The sequence below is a fragment of the Girardinichthys multiradiatus genome, chromosome 18 (assembly GCF_021462225.1).
Source record: "Girardinichthys multiradiatus isolate DD_20200921_A chromosome 18, DD_fGirMul_XY1, whole genome shotgun sequence".
NCBI lineage: Eukaryota > Metazoa > Chordata > Actinopteri > Cyprinodontiformes > Goodeidae > Girardinichthys > Girardinichthys multiradiatus.
In genome coordinates, this window is record NC_061810.1 from 36,782,608 (window position 1) to 36,805,707 (window position 23,100).

Below are 23,100 nucleotides of genomic sequence, written 5' to 3' on the forward strand. Positions count from 1 at the left end.
TTGTAAATATCAATATTTTTGCATTTTCATCCGTGGAATCAGTAGTAGTAGTGGCTGTTGGTGGAGTGGAGTCTCTTTATTTGTTAAAAAGGGAGAGTGTGTTTTTCTAGAGCAGATTGTGGCGTTAACTCTTTGACGACTATTTAATTTAGATGCTTTGTTGTGCAACATACATTGATTACAGGCCAGTGCATTTGTGACAGGTCTCAGCATGAGAGCATCTCTAAATGGTGTGCGGTTGTGTCTGCATTCGAAGTGGCAGGGTGAATAAATGGCTGTCATGTATGTGTTTGTATCTTGTCTTGTATTGGCTAATGATAGTGTGTGGGTAAGAGCAGCGACGCTCTCCACCAGATGGTGAGTAATGTGGTTTGCTTTAGCTGCCCACCATGCTCGCTCTAATTAAACAGAAAAGATTACATTAAAACGGACTCCCTCACAGACTTGGAGTGACATCAGCCTGAGAGTGGGGTTGATATCTGAGCTAGAAGTGATTTCTTATTTATTACACAATCAGACCCATACATTTCCTTTTAGGTTATTTCTTAGAAAATGAGATCTGGAGTAGGTTAAATGGGTTGCCCTTGAGCAAGACATTGCTCTGGTGTTGGGTTCAGTTCAACAAGCTCTCTCTGAATGACAGAATGAGGAAATATTTTGAGTCTTGAATCTAAACCGGTTAAGGGAGTGTAATGAAATTTTCAAAGTCTTGAATAAAATTTATATTTTAATAATTTAACAAAGTATGAGTGGTGGACATTAAAGTTTTGATCCATTTTATGTAAGTACAACATTTTTACTGAAAACATAAACCTTTTCATGAATGACTTATGTGGGTTCTTGAGTAATTTTGAAGGCCAATTAATTATTCATTTACTTTCCTCTTTTGTCATTTACTGACTTTGTCTCTGTAACAGCTTCAGGCAGATCAGGACAGAGGGACGTAGCTCCTGCTAAACTGAATACAGCAAGGCCTCAATGGAGCCAAAATGAACCGAAAAGAATCAAAGCTAAACTCATACATAGTTATAGATATGCCACAGTCTTACTTGATTTGACTAGACATAGTTATTCCAATTTAAAAACGTTGACAATACAATGCAGGAGATTAGGAATAGGCTGAAAACTGTCCAATTTGAAAAAACTTACAGTTATTGGCTTATGTTATCCTGAGCTACAGTTTCTCTGTAGTTATGCTGCTGTAGGCTTAGACTGCTGGAGGACTTATGACCACCTTTTTTCACTCTGCTTCTTTCTCCTATTGTCCAATTAACCACCATCTGGGGGTATTGCTGCCATTAACTTTATGTTCTGTCTCTCTCTGTTTTTCGTTTTCATATATGTCGCACCTGACTGGGCGTTTCTCTTTACCTTCCTAGAGTGGGCCATCAGCTATGACAGCCAATAACGTCATTGCGCTCTATCTGGGGATGATACCCTTGGCCCTGCCTTTCTATCTTTCACCCTGCCTTTCTCCTTTTCAAAGGAAATGATGGAGCTATTCATGCCACTGACTATTTGTACTGACAATTGTACTAATGGCTCAAAGTTTATGTTTAGCTGTGTTTCTTTCCTAGATGAAGCCAAATAAGGAGCTACTGCTACGACCATTTACTGTTTACTTTCTCTTTAACATAGAAATTACTTCTGGACCAGTGCCTCTGTGATTTTTTTTCAAACTCCTAGTCCATTACTGCAGATTTTCCTGTTAAAAGAGGTTTCCTTTCCACTGTCGACTCAATAAAATCAATTGTCGTTACATGCTTGTTCAAAAAGAAAGAGGGATTGTTGTAAAGTCAGTCACTGGATGCAATTAGCTGGGTTTCCTTGTACAGAAATCATTTTATCAATTGGAATATTAAAACTAAACCCCATAGCCTTGTTTTCTAACTAGGATCGCAATGAAATGTATGTAATTGACTGAGAAGCCATCAATATTGTACTGGATTGAAAATATTTATGTATATTTATGTATATAAAGGCTTATAATTTTTTTAAATGCTTTGAGGTAAGATTTGTTTTCAATCAGTGCCATAAACTAAACTGAATTTAATTAAACCATGGTGTGATTATTATTTGGATACCTGAGACAATACTTCATAGGACTTCTTCGTTTCTTTATCCTGAACCTGTCTACTGTGCTCCTTGGTCTTCACGATGCAGTTTTTTCCATTAATAATCTCTAACAAACCTCTGAGGCCTTCACAGAATTTCTAGATTAAACTGAGATTAAACAAAACCTAGATGGTCACTCTTTACTAGTAAGTTACTTCTAAAGCCAAGTCGTTGCACTGGATTTTATTTAGGCATATCAGAGTAAAGAGGGTTGAATAAAAATTCATGCCACACTTTTCAGGTTTTTATTTGTAAAAAATCTTAAACTGTGTCTATATTTTAAAATAAGACTAATCTAAGTTGAATGCATGTTAATTAAATATTGTAACATGCAGGTAGAAGAAACTTAAAGTTCACAAAAAAATATTGAGATTGTAACGGGATGTCTTGCATGAATACTTAAGGTTGAAGAGCTCCATTTGTCACTGCAGCTCAGTCCAGTTTAGTGATAATTCATTTGCAGGAAAATAGGGATAAAAGTCTGAAGGTGGCTACATTAGCTTGAGGTGGTATATCATCTTTTAAATGCTTAATGACCAGTTCTGATCCAAACCTGATCCAAGGAGGTCTAAAATATCAAACAAAGAAGCCTTTGCCAGACGCTGCAGGAATCTCCCTTGGTATTTTTCTTCAAGTACAACTACTTAGTATTTAAGTAGTATTTAGTAAATGTATGAGTAATGTTCTAAATTAGTATTTGTTCAGAATGCTTACTGGGTGTGTTTATTTTTTCTTTGTTTACAAGATACAATTGAATGCTGAATAAATGAAACTGGGATTGTGGTGAAATTAAAATTAGAAAATAAGAACATGGGGTGATTATAGAGTGCGATGGTGATAGTGGGAAAAATATTAAAAGTGCAAATAATTGCAGCTTAATGAGAGGCTATTTTAGTGGAGGTATTCAACAATGAAAAGGAAACAAGAGGCAAAATATCATATTGAAACGAAAGCTTTCAACGTTAAGACATTGGTTGTAAATATTGACAGCAGTTGTAACCTGGGGATTCCCTTTTATTTTCACTAAGGTTGTATAATCTTAAAATGACTTGTTTAAACAGACATGCAATTTGAAAAATGTATTAGTTTTTATTACACAAAACACCTAAATGTAGCTTTGTTGCTGTACAACATAGGCAAGTGTTGTTCCTTTACACTTCCTTCACTTTAGGTCAGCACAAAGTTTCAACTAATCGGGTGAAAAAATGAATAATTATTCCAACTCAGGAAGACTTTCAGAAATGATTATGTTTAGCTCCGAGGCCCAAACTTTCATCAATCCATAACTTAATCAAAATCCATAATTAAACAGCCTTTAGCAAAGGCCTTTTAACACATAACAGATGTTTTCATATGGGTATTTGTTCAAGTTGTCCTAAAGTGATGGGAGAGAAACAGAGGACACCGAGTAATTTTTCTGTCCATTTTCTGCCTACAGCTTCGGAGCTGTAAAGACCTGCTACTTTGCCCTTTAAAATGTTTGTACCTTTAGGTTACCATAATTCATTCGTTTTTATATATATATTTTTTTGATGGACAAGCAAGCTGTCAAGTGATAGAATTTTTAATTTTTAACGCTCCAAAACATCTGCAAAATAAAATCCTGCCTTTACTTTACAATAAGTAATGATCAAATAAATCAAAATGAACAAAACGATACTTTTATTAGTTCCTGGGAAAATAATGTCTACATAAAAGGTTAATAATATAAATAAAATTTGTGCACAGATAATGGAAAATAACAGTGACATGAGAGTTTTTCCTGCACTGAATGATCACCATTATTATTATTGACACCCCAGATAAAGTCTAAAAATAAATTCATTTTCTTACAGTAGTATAATCCACACTGAAAAATATAGAAAAATGCTACTTTTAGTTTGAATACATGTATTCAATATGGAAAAGTCCTGAATTAAGAAATAATTGTTTTGTATAAAATCTTTTATGGCAGCTCCATCATACATCCGAGATCTGATTGTTCCATATGTTCCTAACAGAGCACTTCGTTCTCAGACTGCAGGTTTACTGGTGGTTCCTAGAGTCTCTAGAAGTAGAATGGGAGGCAGATCCTTTAGTTATCAGGCTCCTCTCCTGTGGAACCAGCTCCCAGTTTTAGTCCGTGAGGCAGACACCCTGTCTACTTTTAAGGCTAGGCTTAAAACTTTCCTTTTTGATAAAGCTTATTGTTAGAGTGGCTTGGGTTATCAGGGAGGGAGCCTTCCTCCCTCCCTGTTGGATGGAGAAAGGGGGAGTCAGGTTTAGCCTAAACTGGCTCAGTTATGGTTGAGGTGCAAACACACCCTCCATTTCTGCTACCTTCTCTTTTCCAATGGTTATAATCAGTCTGACAGAGGGAGGTATCCCAATCGTTGTGATTTTTAGTATAACAATGACCATCAGTGGGACCCTTTGTGGGGTTCCTTGAGACGACATTGTTGTAAATAAGCGCCGTTTAACTAAATAATCTGAACTGAAACTATCTCTGTAGTTATGCTGCTATAAGTTTAGGCTGCTGGAGGACATAATGACCACTTTCACCCTCATCGCTACATTCTCACACTAAACTCCAATTTTGCATTATTTGCTGTTATTTCAGCTTTTAACCTTGTTCTTTCTTTTCTCTTCCTAGAAGCTACACCTGGCCTGACTCTGTGTCTACCTGTGACACCTTTCTGGAGAGGGGAATCGTCCGAGCTTCTGCTGGCAACAACTTAATGCTCACCCTCTACCGATGATACACATAGCCCTGTCTTTTAGTGTTTAACCCTTTCTCTCAACTAGATATAGCAATTGACTGAGCTTAACTGTAACAAACTATATGTGCTCTCTTTCAGACTCTAACCTTGAAAATTGGCTCAGAGTTTATCTGTTCTTTCTTTCTAGGTGAAATGACTAAAGGAGCTACATCCATTAACATTTACTTTTCCTTCCCATAGAAAGTACTCCTGGATCAGTGCTTCTTTGTTCTCTTTGTGTCTCTGCTCTGTTCTCTCAAACCCCCAGTCGGTCGTGGCAGATGGCTGCTCACACTGAGCCTGGTTCTGCTGGAGGTTTCTTCCTGTTAAAAGGGAGTTTTTCCTCTCCACTGTCGCTACATGCATGCTCAGTATGAGGGATTGCTGCAAAGTCAACGCCAGTGACTGTCCACTGTCTCTACATGCTCATCCAGGAGGAGTGAATGCTGCAAGTCACTGACTGGATGCAATCTGCTGGGTTTCCTTAGATAGAAAAACTTTTTATCCAATTTGAATAAATAACTGAATCTGACTGCACTGTTCAATGGTTAGGATTTATTGGAATGTTTGAACCTGACTGTTATGAAGTGCCTTGAGACGACATGTGTTGTGAATTGGCGCTATATAAATAAACTGAATTGAATTGAATTGACTCTTATTGGCACCCCTGCTAGTAACACATTATATAACATCTGTTCCAACAGGAAAACACTTCCCAAGGGTGAAGCAGAGACCATTCCTCTTTGCACAACCAAAGTTGTGCCATCTCTTCCCTTCAGCTCATCTCCTAGGTTTTCTATAGTATTTAGGTCCAAGGAATGAGATCACCATAAAAACTTTATTGTGCGTCTGGTCAGAAATGTCTGTGTTAGTTTGGCTATCGGTTTTAGATAAGGCTGCAATTTCCAAATCCGTTATGCTCCAGGGCAAATAGAGATTAAAACTTAAACGGTAAATAAAATAAATTACCTTTGTGTATTCCAGTTATCTTTTGTTTCTGTTGGTGCTCATTGTAACAATTTGAATTAATTGAATCAATTTTCACAAAACAGATAACCAACATCTATCTTGTACTCTGCAGCAACAGACTGTGCACTGACAGCATGCTTTCACTGCTCATAGTTTAAACTTTAAGACGCTGAATCTAAAAAAAAAAACATTTGTTTATAAACAATTTATGGGATAACTATGTATGTATTAAGGAACCATGAAATTGTTTTGATCGTAGCCTCAGCCCAACATCCAACCAAGAATGGGTATCAGACCCATTACTGAGTTTATGCACATCTATTATATCTGATGGACCCTACCTCTATAAAAAATGCATTAGTTAGATTTATTCATAGGTTAACAGTTTGGAGATCCAGGGAGTTTGGCATGAGTGATTTTGGTGGAAACAATTATCTCTTAAAATATAATCAAAATAAAGGTCAGATTTTTCTAAATTTCTTTATCTAAAATAAAAGATTAGTTTGTTTTAAACCCCCTTAGACATGATTACAGAAGGGCAATTAATAAGTACTGTTTATTAAGTATTTTCCCCTTTACAGCAGACTGCTTTTACTGTGGGGTAGTTTATTAAAATTATTTTCTTATGTTAGCTTCTTGCCTGTTTTCACTGGCAAAAACAACAGGAACAACTGAAACAGCTAGAAAATATAAAAATGTGGGAATAGCTTCAAATAAACTGAATAAATTAGTTGAATAAAAAATGCCAGTGAAAATCTTTAGCTACTGCCAACTTCAAGTTGTGCAAACCAGCTCTGACATTAGGATTTGATTTCTAAAAAAAAAAACATTTTACAGATCCAGTTTTAATTGTCGGTTTGATATGATGATGGGTGATTCTTTGATAAGTCATATGTTTAGAACATCTCGGGCAGGTATAAATGACATGCATATTTGAGGTTACAGGATCAAATAAAATCCCCGAAAGCAGACAGAAGCAACAGCAGGAAACTGAGACAAGATGCATAAAATAGTAAATCGTTTTATTCTTTTTTTAAAACCATGCCACTGAACACCGACACATACAGAGTTGTGCCTGAATCCACACTGAGAAAACATTTGCACACACTGTGTTACAAAGCTGTAATGAAGAGGGATATTTCTTTTCTTTTTTTTTTTTTTCTTTTTTTTACTGCACACATGGCAAGAAGAACAACCCTGATTGGATACCAGCTCGAGCTTTGATCTGGTCCTGAGGTAGACAGACAGTGACATAATCTAAACAATGCTAATCACATCCTTCTAGGACACATCAAATGAAAGACAGCTGCATTATCACAACATACAAAGATCAAAGAAAATAAAAACCTTTTCAAACAAAAGTGCTCTATTTCTTTTGGTCCATCGAGGAAATCCATTTTTAGTGCATGTTCATGTAGAATAGATACAGTGACTGTGGGTTTTCATGGCACTGAGTGTTGTTGGCGACTTAGCAAGGCATTGGTAATGCCCACAGATGCCAAGCTTTGCTCATCGTCCAGAGATGTCAGTCCATTGTCACCCTGAAGGGAACAGTTTGAGACAAGCGCGCCACTTTTTTCAGAAGTTTTTTTTTTTTTTCTTTACATGAAAAGTTGCTCAGACCTTGCATCAGATTATCAGCCACTATCACAGTTTGTTGCTTCCATTTGCATTATTCAGACAAAGTGGATCTACATGGCAGTCTATCTTTAGTTTAGTAACAATAAACAAACACCCAGAAAACAGCTACCAACAGCACAGACCCATGTACTCAAGCACATCAAGGCTCTACTTATAAAAGAGGCACAAGGGAGGGGTCTTAATCAACTCATACAAAACACACAAACATTAAGATGTGTCTCAAATCATACAGAATGTAAACAAATAACAAATTACCATAATACAAAAATACAACAGATCTATAAGGCCCATGTTAGGCTCACATAAGGAAATCACATACCATGACAGTACATTACAGCTACACTACGACCAACAATAACCTGCTCATAGGAGTTGAATGTCAGAATTTTCTGTTCATGTTTTATAAAAACACAGCTTCTTTTCATGTTTTTCATTTTCTAATAGAAACTTCTGATTCTGGGATTTTTATGAGACATCTATATAGAAGCAATGGTTTTAAAAAACTACACTAAAAAGCCTTGCAGAGGCTTGTCACATTTTTTACACAGTTTGACAATGCAAATTATGTTTTTCAAAGGAATCTTGTTGAAAAACAAATAATTCGCAGTGAATTCTAAACCAACAGTGAAAGGTAAAGGATAGAGACACACTGAACAGATCTGTGTCCAATATACGAACCCTGGTTTTTGTAAATCTTTGACATCCTGATACAGAGTTTGATTGATTCCAATTTATCGTTAAGAACTTCAAACTATTCTGTATTCTGAATATTCTTTTAGCCTTCCTGCCATGTAAGATCATACATATATATATATATATATATATTTTTTTTTATATTAGGAGCAGTCCCACTGTGTGTGTGAGTAGGGTTGCACAATTCTAGGAATTTTCTTTGTTGGAAACTTTCCATAAAAGTTTAACAGAATTTATGGGAATGAACGTGAATAATCCTGGAATTCAAAATGTTGAAGTTTAACCCTTGACAGGGATTTTAAAATTATTTGCAGAAAATATATTTTAGTGTTATCTTGACAAAAACTAGTTTTTGTGCAAGTACATGTAAGTATATGTATATGTGCACATAGCACTGCTCACTACAGCAGTACCAAAGCCATGACCCCTAACTGCACCGTGCATTTTCTATCTCATTCACAGATTATTTACACAATCCTGGACTATTGAGGCCATGTTTGAGCCTAGCCTCCAAGACTATTGAAACAATACTTTTAAGTGTGTACTGCATAAAGATTTTCATGATATTCTTGGGTAAACATGTGTGATGTATGGTATTAGTGGTTAACGTACAAGTACCACATGGGTGAAAAAACTAACTGTTTGCACTGACCTTTGGATATGGTGGTCTGTTTAAATTACCCTAGTGTAACTTACTTCCCCTAAACCTCTATTAATATCACAGAACGTGTACAACTTTGAATACTTCCAAAAGGAAATATATAGCCGCTTTGCAACCCAATTTGTGAGAAACAGGATCTTTACTTCTTTAATACCAGGCCTGCCCAAGGTATGAGCAGATTTAGCAACTGCTTAAGGAATCCCTGTTGGCCTGGGGGCCATCACAGAAATTCACAGGAAATGTTGACATTTGAGCCAGTTGTACAGTTAAAAAATGTTCATAGCTCAAAAGGTATGTTTAAAGAGTTGCAGCTTACTGATTAACAGTATTAAAAGTTATGGTAAATACTAAAAGCAGAAAATGCAAAAGAAAAAAAAAAAGCAACACTTCACCTTTGCTGTTCTTTGTTCAGCCTTCCTGTTATCTGCTTCAAGTCTTGCTCTTTCTCTTGCAGCCTGAATGAACAACAAACACGTCTGGACAGGTTGTTGAAAATACACTTTTCTTTTGTAGCTTCTTACATTTCTGTGCCTCCCCTGATTTATTTTAAAACGCTTAACTAATGTTCAAAATAGCTTACTTTGAGGCTTCTTCCATCAGTAACATCATCCACAATGAAGATTGGGGCTGTTACAGTGACCAGTTAGTTCTGAAGATATTATACCTTTACTGATAACAAAACAAAATCAAACTCAAATCTGACCAATGAAGGTCACCAGTTGGTTTCTTGGTGCCTCTCTAGTAAGTGAGGAGGTAGAGCTCGCTCTACGAGGAAACATCCCTACAGACGCAGACCATGTGATGAAAACCAGCACATATATATTTGGTAACACATAAACAACATATAAATAGCAAAATCTTTCACAGAAGCATCTCAAATCTGAGTGAGTTGCCTCCAATCAAACACTGACTGCATGAGAAGACAAGGCAATTAAAGAGATCAAGCTCATGAGGTCAGCCATTCAAGTAAAAACATGCAGAAAAAAAACGGTTTTCCAAACTGAAAATCCACCGGCAGTAAAACAAAGCTACGTCAGAGGAAATTAGGAGACAGAAGTTGCAAAGTTCAGCCAATCAAGCTTTTCAGAATTTATTTTTAACATCTGCAGCACAACTGAAGATGACACAACTCGCCCGATGGTTTAGTAGTCACTGAAATGCTGTTGCTGCACATGCAGGTCAGCAGTGAAAGTCACCGTGGCAATGATTTTTCACTACAATGGATCCTTTAGAGATAATGTTATCTAAACTCTGCGTGTGAGAAAGGATGTGTGTGTATGTGTGTGTACAAGGACTCAAATTGTTAAATAATCAGGAATCTGTCAGCAGCTTTTATAATTAAACTTTTGTATCTGTTACAAGGAGAAATCAGCTCCCAGCTCCTCAAAATAAAAGGCAATGTAAATCTCTTTGGATTTGACTGTTTGTTTGTAAGACTCAATTATTTATTTTAGAATGTCATTGCCAAGTTGTCTCTACTTTACAGCATTCTTCATATTCGGAATAATTTGTCTGCTAATAAAAGTAATCATTCGTTGCAGTTTTTATTCTGTAAACACTTCTGTATTCCTGCTTGCAGTCAGATGAAAAACCTTTGTTTCTCCAAGGGAACTTTTTCCAAAAACAGCATAACATTTTTAATCGTTCAGCATTAAAACCAGCAGCACAAGTTTTCACCCAGTAGTGACAGTATGTGTGTTTGTCAGACTGTGCCTGGGGTCCAAGTCCTGCTCAGACGTAACAGACATACAGGTAAGTCTTTTCTATCCTCCAGTCGGGCGGCACTTCCTCGGGTTTGTGGCCCTTCATGTGCTTCTGCATGGCAGCCAGGCTCGGACAGAAGTCCTGGCAGATGGTACACTGGTACGGAGAAGCTCCGTTGTGTGTACGCAGGTGCTTGATCATGGCCGAGTAGTCTCTGGAGCGCTGGTGGCACAGCTTACACTCAAATGGCTTCTCCCCTACGAGGAAAAAATATACCAAGGCATCAAGCAAGCAAGCTCTGACAACATTATGTTGCAAATCTGGAAAAGTAGGGGAAATGTTTTCAGTATTTTGCAAGTTTGGATAAGTGTAAAAGACTTTTTCTTTGTGTTCTTCCTTTTTCCTTCCTTTCTGCTTCACCGTTTCCATTCTTCATCTCCCATATCCTCCCTTCCTTCTTACCTTCCTTTCGTCCTTGCTTCATTTCTCCCTCATGCTTTTCCTTATCTTTCCTTGTCTAATTTGATTTTTATTCAACTTCTTTTTCCATCTAACATGTCCAGTTTAGCATTTTCCATTTTATGTATCGCTATCTTGAAATTCCTGAAGCCACATGTATGTACCTGAAGAGGTTTCATGGATAAACTTTAACACTCAGGTGGTAGAACAGGTAACGACGAGGGGGAACGCTGAAAAATTTATAAGTTTTGTTCTTTACTTTCTTCGATAGCCTTTACTTACTTCCATCCTGTGCTTTTTTATTGTGTTTACAGCTTAGCTATTTAAGTCCTGACAACTGTAGAAATATCTTCTTTAAATCTTTTCTGAACCTTTTTGCATCTGTACATTAAAAATAGCCTAAAATTAACTCGGAAGTCTGGGAAATTATGAAAAATGTGTATAGGCAACATAGATTAAACAGCACATTTTTTAGCCAAAGCAAACCACTGGGTGTCAGAGTTGAGCAGTAGCAACTTTCATGAAAACCGAAAATGAAAACTTGCATAACTAACATCTTGTGAAACTCTTTATTTTAAAAAATTTACTAATATTTACTATGACATGCTTTTTATGCTTTTTTCCTTTTGGTGCCCAGTTTAGGATAAAAAACTAATCCTGTAAAGGAAAATTGAAAACTTTTACACAGAATCAAATATTTTATCCTACATGTGTGGCCGGACCAGCATGATCAGACAAACAAAGCAACCAAAAAAACGGAAAATGAATTTGCAAGCATTAGTTTGCATCAGGGGAAAAATTTGACTGCAAAAAAATATTATCCTGACAGAAAACTGTGATGCCTTCTCAAACGTGGAGATTTGAGATACTGTACTGTCTTTTAGTGCTTGCCGTATAAGGTAGTAATGTGATTAGAAATGCATGTGATGTATTTCAATCCAAGAATAAACCTGTTAGAGGCTCTTAGAGATTAGAGAATGAGATGGATTTTTACATTCTGGCACATCAAAGGCCTCATATATACACTCAGAGCTAAAGTGGAATGTTTAAAATCAACATTTTCAAGTTTATGAATGGTATAGTCAAAGTCCAGGCCTAAATTTGATTGAGAACGTTGGAAACTGATGTTTACAGATGCCCTCCATTGAATCTGGCTCAGCTTGGGCTATATTATAAAAAAATTGGCAAAATGTTTTGTCTGTGAATACACGAAGCTGGTAGAGAAAAACACCAGAAGACAAGCAGGTGTAACTACAGGTCCTGTGTGTCTGTGTTGCGCTGGAGTTGACTCTATAGCATATTGACTCAGAGGAGCTGACAAAATGCATGTCACACTTTTCAGATCATTGTAAAGACATTTTTACATTTAAAAATAATGTTCCTTCCGCTACATGCACTACTTTGTGTTGGTCTAAAATCCCAATAAAATGCTGTTGAAGCCTGTGGTGAAAACTAAATGAAACGTGAAAAGGGGCATGAACATTTTTGCAATGCACTGTATCACAAGATCAGTTCCCCCTTCTGAGCTCTCACCTGTGTGAACCCTGTAATGCGTCTCCAGCTGGTGTTTCAGACTGAACCTCTTGCCACAGCCGTTGCACTCATAGGGCTTCTCCCCTGTGTGGATGCGTTTATGGCCCCTCAGTGTGCCATCGTCTCTGAAGCAGCTCCCGCAGAATTCACACTCAAACGGGTGATCGCCTAGAAGCACATTTGTGTCACAACAGCGTCAGCAACACCAACGCAAGCCGCCGTTACGAGAAGCATTATAGAACAACTTTATCCTTGGCACAGCATGTCATGGTGCATATGTTGCTGCATAGGTCAAATAACCACAGAGGCCTATCTGGACACAGTCATCAGAGAACCAACGTTCTTTTAGATGTTGCTAATATTATGACATGAGGACACTCCTCTTGGCTGTATGCTAACAGCTAATAAAAGTCCTCCGGGCATGTGCCGCTCTCTTCCCTATACTGTAGTTAATCTATTTCTCTCCTAGGCTGAGGGTTTGACTCATCTCCAATGACCTATGTGCCTCATTATCTCAGTGTCCACAGCAACAGCCAAGTCAGGGGATACATTGCTCTCCTCATTACAGGCCGATTCTCTCCAATCCCCCACCCCACTGTGGAGCAGATGACATTTACAAAATGTTACTTCCAAGCAGAATGGCATACAAACAAGATACGCTGCCATGGCCAAAACTCCATTCACTTCTGTCGCTTCACATCAATTATGTATTTCTTCCGTCTAGACATCAAGCCGTCCTGACAGCTGGTAGTGTTATTTAAGGTAGGAGAAGAAAAGGGGACATCTTTTCAGTAAATATCTCGCCGTCTCCCACGGCACTAAGACTCACCCTCAGCAGAACACAGAGACAAGTCATTTCCATTTGCTTTTCCTTCAATATTTATCTGGGTTCCCTCTATCATTTTCTGTGAACCACACAAGAAGTGACAGCCATGAATTGCAGAGGCCCAAGGCTGTCTAAGAACCCGAAATATAAACAGGATGAGATTGCCCAAAAATACGCACCGGCCATAAAGGTACAGTGCTGTCATTGGAGAGGTGAGTCATCCTAAAGAGAGTAAGAAGGAAGAGTGGAAGAGGATGCATGCAAATTGACTAAAACCTTACAGCCAATAACCTGAGGAAATTAACCTATATACAGAAATAACACAGCTCTTCATCTCTTTTCAACATACAGTTCTGTGAAAATTCATTCCACCATTCATCCAACCAATTTTCTATACCCGCTTGCTGTAGTAAGGGGCTGTAGCTTGTTTCCAGTGACCATTGGGTGGGAGAGAGGGTGCACCCTGGACAGGTCACCAGTCCATCACCGAGACGCATCAAGACACACAGGACAAACCGTGATGCACACACACTGACAACAAAGGGCAATTTAGAGCAACCAATTAACCCAACATGAATGTTTTTGGACTGTGGGAGAAATTTGGAGAACCCAAAGACAACCCACACATGCAAGGGAAGGACATGCAAACTCCTTGCAGACCATTCCCAGCCAGGATTAGAACCCAAGACAATTTTGCTGCAATGCAGCAGTGCTACAACCTGTGCTAATACTAAAATGATAATTTCTTAAGAGATAAAAGTTATCAGAACCAGCCTGACCCTGTGTGAAATAGTAATCATCCCCAAAATTAATAGCTAATTGTGCCATCCGTGGTCGAAACAACTGCCATTTTTGAGACGGTTTATGTAAGGTCATGTCATAGCATTTCAGTCATGCTGTATTAAGTTAGGCCTTTAACTAGGCCACTTCATTACCTTCATTCATGTTTTCTGAGCCATTCAGATTCGGACTTGCTCCAAATGAAAGTACTTTTAAGCTTGAAATCACAAACTGATACCTAGACATTCTCCTTCTGGATTTCATGGTAGAGAGCAGAATTCTTGTCTAGATTCTGAAGAAGTAAAGCAGCCCCAGACCATTACATTACAACAACCAGGTTTGCTTGTATATTCTTTTTTTTAATGAAATGCCGTGTTAGTTTTACGCAACAAGGTTGTATGGAATGTGTGCCATCTAAAAAGTTCTACTTGTCTCAACAGTTCATAGAATATTTTTTACAAAACTCTTTAAGATCATCATCAGGATGTTTTTGGACAACTATGAGATGGGCGTTTGTGCTCCTTTTGGTCAGAAGTGGTTTTCTTCTGTAGAAGCTCTCTTTAGAGGCCATTTTTGCCCAGTCTCTTTTTAGTCTTATTGAATGGTGTTGTGTTTTATAGATAATAGCTCTCACGGTGGTCCGACTGAATTTGACTTTCTTTCTGATCTGTTCTTAAATTTCTTTAGATCGGAGAATGATTTGTTGCTTTTTGAAATCGTTTAGCCTACTACATCTTGTCAGGCAGGTGCTACTTAAATGATTTTTTGATTGTACATGCCTGGTAGTAATCAGACCTTGTTGTGGCTAATAGAATTTAACTCAGCCTTCCAAAAAAATGTGATCAATCACAGTTTTCATAAATTAACAAGGGTGGAAATTACCCTTTCACATAGGGCCAAGTAGGTTTTGGATAGCTTTTTTCACTTAACAAATTAAATCATCATTTGAAAACTGCCTTTTGTATTTATTTAGGTCGTCTTTGTGCGTTGTTTAAGTTTGTTTGATCTAAAACATTTATGAGAAAGAAAAGAAACAATCTGTAAGAGAGCAAATACATTTTCATGACATTATATGCTTATGTTTGACAGCAGCATGCTGACATTCACTGAAAGAAGCTGACACAATAGACAGCAGCCACGGTTAAAAATGAGCTCTTACCTGTGTGGGAGCGCAAGTGTCTTTTGAGGGTGGTGTGGCTGGGGAAGGGGCGCTCACAGTGGCTACAGATGTAGCTGTGCATCCCTGCGTGGACCTCCATGTGCTGCTGCAGGGCCTTCTGGGTCTGGAAGCGCTTTGCACACAGCAGACAGAACACCGCCATGTCAGTCCCTGGGGAATGCACAAGACACAGACGCGCAGTTATTTCAGTACCATACACAGACAGGGCCTTAAGTGGGGAAACTGGGTCACTTCAACTTTGTGCAAGTCCTCTGAGGGAAAAGCTTCTTTCAAAGAGCAAGTGCTTCTACCTAAACTAACTCCCCTAAAAGCCCAGAGGCACTTTCAGCTGCGAGTCTTTATACGCGCTATTTTAAACCATGAAAGTGATTGTTTTCTTTAAGAATTTCCCCACACAATGCACACGGCATGCCAATCACACAATCAATGGCTCCTTCCTGGCGTGTTAGATGTATAATTATTCTCTCCATTCTACCCATCAGGAGTCGGCTTCAGCCTGTGAAGTCCTCTGTCTCTGTGCTCAAAGAGCAGCTGATAGTGGCTCCACCCTAAATGATGCCTACACTACGCGCTCCGTGCTGAATGTTAAGTAGTGATATCAAGCCATTAAAGGCAGGACTGCAGGAAAAAACACAATCCAGTTTAATCCTGTGTGTGACCTGGCATCTCTTTGGGGCTGCTTTCCTGTTGCACAGAGTGTGGCGAGGAATACAGATAGGGAATCGCTGGCAGGGTTGTTCAAGTCAAAATGGCTACATGAAGAAGATCCATTGGCTGTCATACAGTCAACACTTGATCTACAGGCTGTATACAGCAGCTCTCAAATCCTTTCTGGCATTCACACTGATGCAAATTCACGTGTGCGGTTAGATGGAGGGACCGGGACTAATAAGCGGCATTGACATAATGTGCGTGTCCTGGAGAGTGAGGCTTTAATGTGAGATTATGAGGTCCTTATTTCTCCGTCTGCTCAGGTTGCAGATCATTTACAATGTGAGCAGGTCCCATTGCTCCTGACTCAGATTCAATCAGACATCTCCAGCAGAGGATCATTAGTAAACAGAGGACTGTGCCAGCACTTCATTGGAATTCAAGTGGGGTTGCTGTGTCGCATTTAAAATGCAGTCTGATGAGGTCCACTAAATCAAATCATTTGTTACTGTTATTGAAGTGCCTTGAGGCAACTGGCAATTAAATTGGAATTAACGCTGGGAAAGGGATACAGCACACTCATACTAAGAGTGAAGAGTGTCAGACACTTGCTTTAGGTTCAATCAAGTTAGCAGACAGACGAGTTCGCTCAAAGAAAGGAAGAAAGAGAAAACAAATTAAGCAAATTCACATTTTAAGGAGTAAATCAAACACATTCACAAAGAATTGTTTACTAATCCATGCATCCCAATTTATTTAAACAAAGCAAAGCTTGGTGTTTCACAGACAGGTTTAGTTTGACAAAGTCTCCTTAGATCTAAGGAAAATTGCAACCAAAAATCAACACTGACTAAATGGGTAGTGCAGGATTCTTGATGTGAGGTTCTGTTAAAGGCAGTTTATATTTTACCTGCAGTTGATAACTCTCTTCATTTAGTGTAAATCCAGATTAGTTTGACCCTAATGGCTAGTCCAAGAGAAGCCAAGACCAAAATGGAGATCTGCCATCTTAAAGCAACTCCAAACTCAAACTTTACAGTCGTTTACATGGACATTATTTTATGAACCTTTAAACAGTCGTCACATTTAAATTAAGCGGTTTTTCACAGAGAAGCTGATGTATCTTTACACTGGAAATGGAGGTATGAAGTGCTGCGTGACCAATAATCTAACTGCGAACCAAACATGTACAGGTGCATCTCAGTGAATTTAAAATATCAAAAAGTGTATTTATTTCAGTAATTCAAAAAGTGGAACTCACTGTATATAGTGACAAACCACTCACTGACAAAACACTTTTGTTTTGCTATTTCAATAGCTGTAAGCCATAATTATCAAAAGTAACAAATGTTTCAAATACAGCACTGTCTGTAATAAATCTATATAGTGCCAGATTTATTTTGTGAACTGAATTACTGAAATAATTAACTTTTCAATAATATTCTAATGTATCAAGATAAACCTGTAATGTGGATTTATACTAAAGATGCTCAGAGGGTTATTTACAGCCAGTAAGATACTAACTCCAACCGTTTTAAGATCTTCACTTCAAAAATGCTGAACTATCCCTTTGACACAAAGAAGATGGGATGAAAGACGTTCCCTGATCTCAACAATCCTTCAGTGAGGCGCTCCAGTGGAATGAACTGCACCTGTCTGGGGCCTCCACAAAGTGACACACAATGAGGTTCAGGCCCTCATTGACCAAGCCTATTAGTCATAGACCCCTAATGCAACTCCTACAGTCCCTGTCTTTATGCTACAGCCTAATGACTGGGACCCTTTTTTCACCCACAGATCACAATATTTTGGTGTAAACAAAAGGCTTTCCATTGTGAACGCCTCTGCTGCCACCCCACTCCCTGCATCCCCTGACCGTACAGGAAATCATTGGAGTGTCTAACCAGCTTCCCTTTCTGCCCAAGATATAATCAACAAATTCTACTGGACTCTGCAGCAGCGAAGAGTGGATAATGAGTCTTACTGTCTTACTACAATACTGAAGCAAAATACCTTTTTAAAAAGTAGAAAGTTTCATCTCTTTATAACCTGATTCATTTGATTTCCTCTAAATACTTGCTGCAGCCAGCAGGGGGAGTGCTTTCTGTTCCAGTGTGAACCATAGCTGCAGGGAGAGCACATAATCCAACTTGTATATATCAAAGCTGCTTTAATTACCCTGCTTTCTAATAACATCATACAATGCAAATTCCTGTTTTTCTCTGCAGCTCGTGCAATTTTCAGTCTGCTGTGAAAGTTTAGTTTCTCTGTGCCGGTAAACCGTCGCTCAGTGACACTCGCAGACATCCACAGATGTAGGCCTGATCCTTCTGTCACCAACAATCTTGAAACTTGAGAATAGAAATGACAAATATTCTGTCACAAGAATCTTCGACCTTGATCTGCGGATGACACACACTGACAAACAGCTCAGCGGTCGTTTTATTCTGCGCAACTGACGGATGCTGAAAATAAAAATACCGAAGAATATCTTGAAGTGTAAAAAGAAAAAAAAAACCTAAAAGAAGTGTTTGTCGGTGTTAGTCGTGGCATTTCACCTCACTGTTAACTTCTCAAACAAAAAGATTTTTTTTCTTTTTGGTCGTGGAGTTTTTTTTTTCTTTCCTGTAAGCTATTCTAATAAGCGCAGAGGAGCTTCTTTATGAAAGAATACACCCCTAAAGTTGGCTGCCATTGCCCCATGCTTTCTCACCCCTAACTGCACAAAAGGTGTGGGATCTGGCCTTTTTGAGGGGCAGGCTGACCCTCTGACCTTTGGCCCACAGAGGGGTAAATACCATGTGATCAATGGGATTTCTCAAAGCATTGTGTTTAGTGGGAGGAAGGCTTTAACAGTGGGAATAATGAGTTACTTTGAGCAATTCTGCATTTACTCTGTGCATTAGATGACAGAGCTGCTCGACTAGTACACGATTAGGTCTGCAAATGAGACCAGTTTGAGGTTCTAATGCAGTTTTAGCATATGTCCATCAGGATGGTGCATATGCTCATGATTTTACACACTCAGCCTCTTTACATCTGCCACTTAATTCAGTCCAGCTGAGGTAGGGAGCTGGCCTGGCTCTCACGCTGCCTAAGAAACAAAACCATGTGTCCAGGCAACCAGATAGGATCATGATCCTTGTTGGGGTGAAGTGTTCAAGCTAATCCCTTCATTCACAAATAGGCGCAGCCTGTTTCTTTTCAAGAAGCAAACAAAAGTTTCCCACCCTGAGAATCTGGGAGCAAAACCCAACCGCAAATGAACAAAAGACTGTATCAGCACTGGTACAAATCGGTGCAAATTCTTCTTAGCTTTCGTGTTTGGAGCCCATCAAATAACTCTGTTATTTTAAATTAATTATCCATATGTTTGTTCAAATATTTCAATATTAAGATCGGGAAAAATTTAATGACCCCCCCCCCCACGTTAAAGATGTGGAAATTGCTTTAAAATGAATTCATCTTTTATTGCGGCAGCATTATTTTTGAAACATTTTGAAAAACCTTTTTTGAGTACATTTATACACTGAAACCCATGTTAAGAAATAATAATATTTCACAATATTTTTTCTAATGTGTACTTTACTTTAATTAGTGAGAGCTTTTGGAAATTTTAGTAATCGATAACTTTTAGTTTCCCTGGAGTAAAGATGCCCATTTCCTTGGAAGTGGACACATATTCATCTGGCCCCCATGCACAATGAGGAGGATGGTATGAGAGAGGAAACTGTTAAAGAACTGCAACAAAAAGTAGCATCTTGGGGCCACAATGTGTCCATAACAACTCTTAGACACTGTCAACAAGACTGCTTGCTGTATGGAAGTGAAGCCAGGGAAAAAAACATTTTCTGCCCTACCATCACAAATACAAACATGTGAAATTTGCTAAACTGTGCTGGTTCTTTAACTGGAACCATGTGTTTTAGTCAGATGAGACTAGGACTGAGCTTGTTGCCAACAAAAACTCCAGGTGGGTTTGGTGTAAAACAAAGGATAAATATGTGGAAAAAAACTACTTTAAAAAATAGTGGAGGATCTGTGATGTTGTGGGTCTTATTAGAGCACACTGCAACATAAACGCTTTTGAATAAAATAAAATGAAAATAAATAGTTGTGTAGCTTCTACCAGAAAAAATAATTCATTACAGTGAAATTGCCCTGTTTTGTTCCTATGAGTTTTCAACTTCTGTCTATTGGATTTAGAAATCTAAGGCAAAATAGGGATTTACATTCTTTAGGAAATACACACAGACTAATTATCAGAGTTAGTAATGCTAATCATGCTCATCACTAACAATGTTAAAGACACAAAAATTGCGACTCAAAATTATTTTGTCCTAATTTAAGTAAGCAAAACCCTGTTTTACATGACTACTCTTTTATGCACAAAATGTGAGGTGACATCTCCCAGTAAAAACAATGACCAGCCAGGATATGTATGCTAGGAAAGGACCAGCTAAAATCAATATTGACACGTCAAAGCTTCTCCAAAACCAAAGATCAGCCGCACAACTCTGACAAGTGCATCAGGACGCTGACAGGTCCAGAGCAATGGTGATCAAACATTTTGAAAACAATTTGAAAACAATTATGAAACACCACCTGCACAATATTTTTATATATGTTTCCTAATTTTATTTAAGTTAAAATGTTCAAGTTTAAAGCTGGCTCATTTACGAGAATGTAACAAACCTGCAAATTCAAGGAAGAAAAAGGTTTTTGTATGTAAGTAATGCCTTAAAATTCAACATGGCTGAAAATGACCAGAAAGTTGATTAAAATGTTTGTGCAAATGTTTCTTTTTAAATCTTTCATACACACAGCACCATATAACCTCCTGTAGTGAACATTTTGCTAAACGGTTTGAAAGTACAAAATGCAGAGAAGTAGATTATTAGCTTGTATTGCTAATAGTAGGTAACTTGCTCACTTAGAATTTCAATTTGTAAATCCCACTGGTTTTCAAACTTAGAACTAGAGTACAGTTATGTCTGGGTTGGAATAATTATCAGATCCATGTTCTCACTACAAAGGTAAATAAATCATAATATAAGTAGCTTTATTTCATATGGGCAGTTGGAGTGGAAGTTTTCCCTCTTTCACTTGTCTTTTAATATATTTCTAAAAAAGAACAGATCAGTGATCTTGAACAACTTATCTTTTCGGATGTTGCCACTTGTTAGTTCTACATACAGTTTATTAGTTTATATTTATCTTACAACTAACAGCCAAACTTCCTCTGGATACCACTGGAAACAAACAAATGCACTTGAATTAATGACTGGATTTTCAATGTGAGATTAGGCGACACCAATTGAAACTTATTTTAAGGCATTTATAATATCTTTACCTGGGGGGGACAACAAATGTGTACACTGTGTGCTCAGTGTACATACAGGTCCTTCTCAAAATATTAGCATATTGTGATAAAGTTCATTATTTTCCATAATGTCATGATGAAAATTTAACATTCATATATTTCAGATTAATTGCACACTAACTGAAATATTTCAGGTCTTTTATTGTCTTAATACGGATGATTGTGGCATACAGCTCATGAAAACCCAAAATTCCTATCTCACAAAATTAGCATATTTCATCCGACCAATAAAAGAAAAGTGTTTTTAATACAAAAAACGTCAACCTTCAAATAATCATGTACAGTTATGCACTCAATACTTGGTCGGGAATCCTTTTGCAGAAATGACTGCTTCAATGCGGCGTGGCATGGAGGCAATCAGCCTGTGGCACTGCTGAGGTCTTATTGAAGCCCAGGATGCTTCGATAGCGGCCTTTAGCTCATCCAGAGTGTTGGGTCTTGAGTCTCTCAATGTTCTCTTCACAATATCCCACAGATTCTCTATGGGGTTCAGGTCAGGAGAGTTGGCAGGCCAATTGAGCACAGTGATACCATGGTCAGTAAACCATTTACCAGTGGTTTTGGCACTGTGAGCAGGTGCCAGGTTGTGCTGAAAAATGAAATCTTCATCTCCATAAAGCTTTTCAGCAGATGGAAGCATGAAGTGCTCCAAAATCTCCTGATAGCTAGCTGCATTGACCCTGCCCTTGATAAAACACAGTGGACCAACACCAGCAGCTGACACGGCACCCCAGATCATCACTGACTGTGGGTACTTGACACTGGACTTCTGGCATTTTGGCATTTCCTTCTCCCCAGTCTTCCTCCAGACTCTGGCACCTTGATTTCCGAATGACATGCAGAATTTGCTTTCATCCGAAAAAAGTACTTTGGACCACTGAGCAACAGTCCGGTGCTGCTTCTCTGTAGCCCAGGTCAGGCGCTTCTGCCGCTGTTTCTGGTTCAAAAGTGGCTTGACCTGGGGATTGCGGCACCTGTAGCCCATTTCCTGCACACGCCTGTGCACGGTGGCTCTGGATGTTTCTACTCCAGACTCAGTCCACTGCTTCCGCAGGTCCCCCAAGGTCTGGGGGACCTGCGGTCCCTGCGGTCCTCAGGGTCCGGTCACCTCTTCTCGTGCAGCGTTTTCTGCCACACTTTTTCCTTCCCACAGACTTCCCACTGAGGTGCCTTGATACAGCACTCTGGGAACAGCCTATTCGTTCAGAAATTTCTTTCTGTGTCTTACCCTCTTGCTTGAGGGTGTCAATAGTGGCCTTCTGGACAGCAGTCAGGTCGGCAGTCTTACCCATGATTGAGGTTTTGAGTGATGAACCAGGCTGGGAGTTTTAAAGGCCTCAGGAATCTTTTGCAGGTGTTTAGAGTTAACTCGTTGATTCAGATGATTAGGTTCATAGCTCGTTTAGAGACCCTTTTAATGATATGCTAATTTTGTGAGATAGGAATTTTGGGTTTTCATGAGCTGTATGCTAAAATCATCCGTATTAAGACAATAAAAGACCTGAAATATTTCAGTTAGTGTGCAATGAATCTAAAATATATGAATGTTAAATTTTTATCATTACATATGGAAAATAATTAACTTTATCACAATATGCTAATATTTTGAGAAGGACCTGTACACTGTGTGCTGGCTCACGTCTGCTCTGTTACCCAGTTAAACATACAGTCATGCTGGCTACTTTATGTCCCAGCCCTCACATGACCCATGTGCATTCATGCTTACTGTATGTGCTCACTGCACTAAGATCTGGCTCTGTCACGTAC

At 38.5% G+C, this 23,100-nt stretch overlaps 1 protein-coding gene across 2 annotated transcripts in view; it reads right to left on the minus strand.

The window, feature by feature from the left end:
• Positions 1 to 6,823: 6,823 nt before the first annotated feature.
• Positions 6,824 to 23,100, minus strand: part of zbtb16b (zinc finger and BTB domain containing 16b) — a 32,008-nt gene continuing 15,731 nt past the window's right edge. For both annotated transcript variants that reach the window (XM_047392614.1, XM_047392613.1), the window contains 3 exons: positions 15,279 to 15,449; positions 12,514 to 12,681; positions 6,824 to 10,778 (listed from right to left, as the gene is read on the minus strand). In XM_047392614.1, the coding sequence (XP_047248570.1) occupies positions 10,549 to 10,778; positions 12,514 to 12,681; positions 15,279 to 15,449 (569 nt within the window). In that variant the 3' untranslated portion in view covers positions 6,824 to 10,548. The remainder of the gene's footprint in view (positions 10,779 to 12,513; positions 12,682 to 15,278; positions 15,450 to 23,100) is intronic.